Here is a 6264-nt window from a genome sequence, read left to right on the forward strand (position 1 = left end):
ATAAATAAAATAGAGAGGACGCGAGCACGGAAACAAGCGGCAGCCCTCCGCACCGATGCCGGCGGGGGGGCGCAAACCACCACCACCCCCACCACCCCCCCACCGCCCTAGCTGCGCGTCCCTCGCTCTGCTCCCCGGCAAGAAGTCGGCCGGAGGGCGGCCTGCGGCACCCCCGCGCACCCCGTGCCACGCAGGAGGGAGGGCGGGGAGGCCGTCCTCGCCACCCCCGGGCCGAAGTGGACGGAGCCGGGGGTCGCACTTTCCCCACCACCACCCGCGGCTGGCCGGCGAGCCGTCCCCCCCCCCGTCCCCCCGCCCGCCGCGGCTCCCATCCATAATTAATCGCCTCCCCGCAGCCGCTGCGATAAGAGAGGGCGGGCGGGGACGAGGAGGCGGCGGCGGCCGGGAGGCGGGGGGGGCGGGGGGGGAGCGTGTGCGCTCGCCGCGCCCGGCTCACTGCGGCCGGCGGCTGCCTGCCGTGCGGAGCGGAGCGGAGCCTAGCCGCCCCGTCGGGGAACGCCGCGCTCGCATGGCCGCGCCGCGCCGCGCCGCCGCCGCTGCGGGGCCGGGGGGTGCCGCGGGAGGAGGATGAGGCGGGCGGCGTGGCGGCGGCGGCGGCGGCGGCGCGGAGGATGAAGTGGAGCGTGCGGGGAGCCTGCGCCGCGCTCTCCAGCTGCCTCCTGCTCGCCTGCGCCCTCAGTGCCGCCGCCGTGGGCCTCAAGTGCTTCTCGCTGGGCTCCGAGCTCAAGGGCGAGCCCTTCCGCCTGGGTACCGCCGCCGGCGCTTTCTACTCGGGGCTGCTGCTGGCCGCCGGCCTCTCGCTGCTCGCCGCCGCGCTGCTTTGCTGTCGCCCGCCCGACGAGGCGCCTGCGGCGCCGGCTCCGGACCCGAACCCGGACCCGGCCTCGGCCCTGGCCCCGGCCGGGGATCCGGTCCCGGCGGGCGGCGGCCCCGGCGGGGGGGAGGCGACGGCCGCGCCGTCGGGGCCGGTGGAGAAGGCGCCGCCCGGGGGACGGCAGAACTTCCTGCTGCTGGGGGTGCTGGTGTTCATGCTGGGCGTGCTGAGCGCCTTCGCCGGCGCCGTCATCGACGGCGACACCGTGTCGCTGGTGGAGAGGAAGTACTCGCACTACTGCCTGCTGCAGCCCGGCGGCGCGGCCCGCCCGCGGAGCGGCCCTGCGGCCTCCGACGGCTCTGCCGCGGCGCTCCGCTGTCAGAAGCTGCGGGACTACCAACAAGGCTTGGTGCTCTCCACCGTCTTCAACGCGCTGGAGTGCCTCCTGGGCCTGCTCAACTTGCTCCTCGTCAAGAACTACAAGGCCTCGCAGCAGCGCGGGCGGCGGCGGCGGCGGCGGCGAGCGACCCCGGCGGCGGCGGCGGCGGCGGGCGGGCGGCGGCGACGGCGGCGAGGCGGCGGCGGCGGCGGCGGGCGGCGGGCGCCGCGCCATAGCCAGGGCTCCCTTTTCTCCGGCGGCGAGCCCGAGCTCGGCCCTGCGGATTGCCCCTTCCAGGCTGTCTCGTACATCAACGTGGGCGTCTTCCACGTCTTCGACGAGGCCGGCGTGGAGGTGCATTGCGGCGGGCATCCCTCCGTCGAGCTGCCCGGCTACTCGCCCATGGACCCCGAGCTCAACGCCTCCTACCCCTACTGCTACCCGCTGCCCAGCGAGCAGCCCCCCGCCTACGAGGAGATCTACCCCGGGGAGCCCTGCGCTCACGGCACCTAGCGCCGACCTCCGGCGGGACGCCCGGCTCCCCGCCCGGCCCCAACTCGCCGTGACAGCCGGGAGCGGGACCGGCGCTGTGGCGGTACCGGGAGCGGGCCCACCAGCGCCTCGCAGCCGCGGGGCTCGGGGACAACCCTTGCACCACCGACGGCATGGCCCCGCCGCCGCGGGCGCAGCAGGCCGCGGGCAGGGTGCCGCCGTGCCTCTGGCTCTGCGGAAGCTTCTTCTCCCTCCCTTACTGTTTTCCCCTTTCTTTCCCCCCACCCCTTCCTCACACCGACCCTCACACTGTCCCTCCGTCCGCCGGCGGCTGAATTTTCCAAAGGCTGCGCAAGAAACGCCTAAGGGTTGGTTCCTCCGCCGCCTCTCCTTCGTAGCCAAGTTTAGTTCCCTTCAAGTGATTCATCAGTCTCCAGCTTTAGCAGTCCAGAGTTACCCATTTATGATAACCAGCCAGTGTAAGGAAAAGGTGTCATGAAGCTTCTTTACCTCTCAAAAGAGCTAAATTTCTAAACAACGCAGAGACATTTGTGTCACGTTTACTAGAGGTGTATTGGGGATCTTTAACGTTTACACTACTCCTTGGGAGAATTGAGTTCTGTTTTAAGATTTAGTGAGTTAAAACATTCGTTGGTCTTGTAAGATGCACATTGAGAAAAACCTGCACTTTGAAAAAGAAACAGGAAAAAAAAAAATCAACGTTTTTGTACACTAACGTGCCTGCTTTTGTTGATAACTTCTTACTGTAAAAGCTTTCAGAAGTCTATAGTGAAAATGTTTGGTAAATTCACTGCAGTTTAAAATTGGTGATTAGTTCCTTTACTAAAACAACTGAGATGTTGCTAGGATATGACAGTTAAAAGGAAGTCCCAATGTCATACACATTCCTTTTTGTAAACAGGTTCTGTGTTTTTAATGCAAGGCAGGATTTCTTTTTGGTTTACACAGGTGAAGGGTTTAATTCTATTTTGTACAACTACATGGTTTACCTTGTAAAGCGTTCCATTTTACCTGTTACAATTCACCAATCTGGTAAGCTTGAAAATTAAAGTTTTATTTGAAATATATATATATATTGTAAAACAACCTTAACTGGTGCAGTGGTCACAGTTTTAAAGGGAAAAAAAAAAAAAAAAGGAAAGAGATAAACCATCTTGGAAGACATCTTCCAAATGTGTTTTCAAAATAGTATTTATACTCCTATTACAAAGCAAGAATTTTCTGGTTTAAAAAAAAAAAAAAAAGGTCACTTTAATTCCTGAAGGGGAGAAATAATGGGATTGTATGCTGTTAACACTTTCTGAACTTAGAGGCTTTCTGCAAAGAGAAAAACTGCTAAATCCTCCTTTTGGGTTCTGCTGTAGAATGCCAGTACCAGGTAGTGTAAGAAAGTGCTAATTAAAGAGAAGCAGGTATGGCATATTTTATTACTCATTTAAGAATAGGTAAAGGCTTAATTTTATGTTGCACAAAGAACAAAAAAGCAACTCCTCAGATTGCATTTGGTTTGGTAACCCCTCCCTCAGTTATGACATACTGAAATTAAATATTACAAAACAACCTTTCTGTTAATTCTGTCTTTGGAGCCTGCTGCATAATGCCAGTGTATCAGCTACCCAGAAAGAGAGTTAAGGAGAATGCAAAGTGACAGTGTATTTCTGTGGTTGATGGAAAATTATTTTTAAATTTTTAGCTGCAGAGAGACTGACGTAAGTTACAGCCTTAAAATTGAAGGGAAGATTTTAGCCTAAAAATATTCAAATCTCTCTGCACTGTTTTGTTTTCTAAAGTGTTTTGACTTGCACACTTTGTATAATCTAAAATGCCTGAGAAGTCTTAAAATTACAGACTGATGTCTGTGAAGCTCACAATTAAAGCTCTAGAGAAGACAGTTAAAAGCAGCAGTTGCCAGTTTGCCAAGTAGTTCTGAGTAGCAGAAATTTAAAATACAGCTCTTTTTGGCCAGCAGATTTCCTTGTGCGGAACGCCAGCCCTAGCTAAGTCCCATTTTAGTACTGAAGACTGGTTTTATGCTGGCTCTCTGCAGATGCACCTCCTTAACCCCTTATGGGGAAGTGACTGGGAAGTCCAGTAATTTTTACCTACGGTACTAATTTAGGCACAAAACCAATCCCATGACACACTATATTGTTACACAGCCAAGATTTTGCAAAATGAGTAACTAAAGCAAGGAGGCCAAATCCTTATGTAGGTCTCCAATTAGATGAGTTTATTGAGACAGCATAGTACCCTGTACTGAATTAAATGGGAACTGCTAGGCTGCAGGGTGATTTTGAAAAACAGTCCAGCTAGGTGCCTAAATACAGATGAAGAAATGTAATAATAGTTGTTGACTTTAAAAAAATTGGCTATATACATTGTAGTTTGTGGAAATTTTATCTTAGTTTTACTTCAGGAATTGATTTTTGACATAAAAAGATGGTATTTTACTTAAGATAACTATTTTAGGAATTTTGAACTAGACAATTCTGAAACTCCAGATGTTCCAAAGATCAGTGCTCAGGGAATTAAAAGGAAAGTCAAGAAAGCTACCTATTATATTCAATTGTTTAATTGTAGACAACTTTAAACTATGAATTTTTAAGATTTTTAAATTCAGAACTTTTCTTTTCTGTGTGTGCGTGTGTACACGCATGTGTGAGTGTGTTTGTGTTTTATTTGTCTGTTCAGAATGCCATTGAGTTAGGATATTTATTTGTGGCTCAGTTTTAGTTCCCAAATTTCTACTTTTCTTCATTTGGGCTTTTATCCCCTGTAATAGTTTAATTTAGTGGTGGACAGATTGCCAGAATAATGTCCAAGTCGGACTCCCACCAAAGCCAGTAGGTGTCATTTTATTGACTTCAGTGGGTCTGGGCACAAACGATACGTAACACCTACTATAAATAATCTTTAAAGTAATATTGATCTTCTGGCATGACAGGATGCAGCAGTGGCATATTATTTCTCAGTTATTTATTTGTATGGACAGCAGTATTAAGGGAGGTCACCTATGGTATTATACGTATTTTTTTAAAAACAGGAAAAAAAAAAATTGGCAGACAAATTGACCAAACAAGCCATGTTTTCTTAAAGATGGTATACAAGTGTTTCAGGTATCTGGTAACTAACTTTTCTGATAAAACACCACACATATTTATTTCTCAGTGAGAAGAAACTTATAAATACAGGATACAAGATGAAGCTTCACAAGCATGATTGCAGTATTGTGAAGCTATTTTTAGCAAACCTGAATCATCACTCTATCTTCTGAGCAATAATGTTAGAGTGTATAAACTGTACTGTGACGAAATTGAAAATAGGCTGGTATGGGAAGCATTGGAGCGTAGGTTAATTACCTTAGAGGACTCATACTGTCCCTTTATTTTCCATTCTGTCACATGATTGTCAAGGCAAATGCAAGCCTGATCGATTCGTGTCACTGGAGGATGTAAACTGCAAAGCTTTTGCCTTAAGTAGCAAAACCAGGGAGAACGGAATAGAAACATTGTGTATGTGCTATCAAATCTCCATTTTGCTTAGCTGAAGTAACAAGAAGACTGGTTTTTGCCCCACGGCTTGTTGTTTTAATTTGCTCACAGCTTTACTTGCATCTGTTCAAAAGGAGGGAAGAATAGATACTGCTGTTTTGGTCACAGTGGAGTACTGATTTGGCAGCAGACTGCTCCCAGCTTTCCTGTCCCTTTTGCAGGTAATAGTGTCTAGTCAAGGGATGAAATGGTGGAAAATCAAGTCTGCTGTCTTTGATGCAAAAGGATTTGCCTTCATATGGAAGAGATGTATTCCCATCAGCCTATTAGCAATTCACATGAATTATTTTCACACTCCAACATCCTTGCTTAAATCTGTTACTTATACTTTGCATTGTAATTGACAGACACAATATACATGAATCTAAAACAGGAAAAAATGATGTTAGAGAGAAATTGTATTCAAGTAGTACAGATTTTACTCAAAAGTTTGATTTCACTGTAGGACTTCTTTGGTTCACCAAAAAGCGCTATGGTGGCTGGTATAACTTAGATATATTTCAGACATACTGTTTAATCATCAGAAAAGGTTTCTGAATGTTCACATGAGAATGGCAATCTGTTTCTGCTTTTGGACATAGTACATATGAAAACCTTTTCTTCATTTTGCCATTTAATCTGAGATTGATCCTCAAGAAATTGTCAGTAATTGATCTTGTAATTTTAGGATCAATAAAATACGTTCTAAAGCACAGCATATCCTGTAAGAAAAGCCTAATGCTCTTGATTTCATATTCTTCATTGTCTTAGACAAATGTCTAATAATACAACTGGAACTAGGGAATTAATTACCACTTTCATTACAAAAAGGTGTTTTTCAGGGAATTACAACTTGTACAAGTGGAACTCTAACATAAAATTCCAGATTTTACCGTGAAGTAGAGTCTGTTTCCGTAAGTTAGATATTTCTCAGTTACGGGATGTTCCAGTATTTTAGTGAAATTCCATTGCTAAAAATTTACATCTGTTAACTTCATATGATAGCA

General features: G+C 48.7%; 1 protein-coding gene across 1 annotated transcript; it reads left to right on the top strand.

The window, feature by feature from the left end:
• The first annotated feature begins 572 nt into the window (after positions 1-572).
• On the top strand, positions 573-5975 carry TMEM271 (transmembrane protein 271). Its single transcript, XM_074812937.1, has one exon. The coding sequence runs from the start codon at positions 633-635 to the stop codon at positions 1725-1727; it is 1095 nt and encodes a 364-aa protein (XP_074669038.1). The 5' UTR covers positions 573-632; the 3' UTR covers positions 1728-5975.
• The last annotated feature ends 289 nt before the right edge of the window (positions 5976-6264 follow it).

This window comes from Strix aluco, chromosome Z, assembly GCF_031877795.1.
Source record: "Strix aluco isolate bStrAlu1 chromosome Z, bStrAlu1.hap1, whole genome shotgun sequence".
In the NCBI taxonomy this organism is placed as follows: Eukaryota; Metazoa; Chordata; class Aves; order Strigiformes; family Strigidae; genus Strix; species Strix aluco.

What these genes read in the sequence shown, in the direction of transcription:
- TMEM271 (XM_074812937.1), top strand. Translation starts at nt 633, where the DNA reads ATGAAGTGGAGCGTGCGGGGAGCCTGCGCCGCGCTCTCCAGCTGCCTC.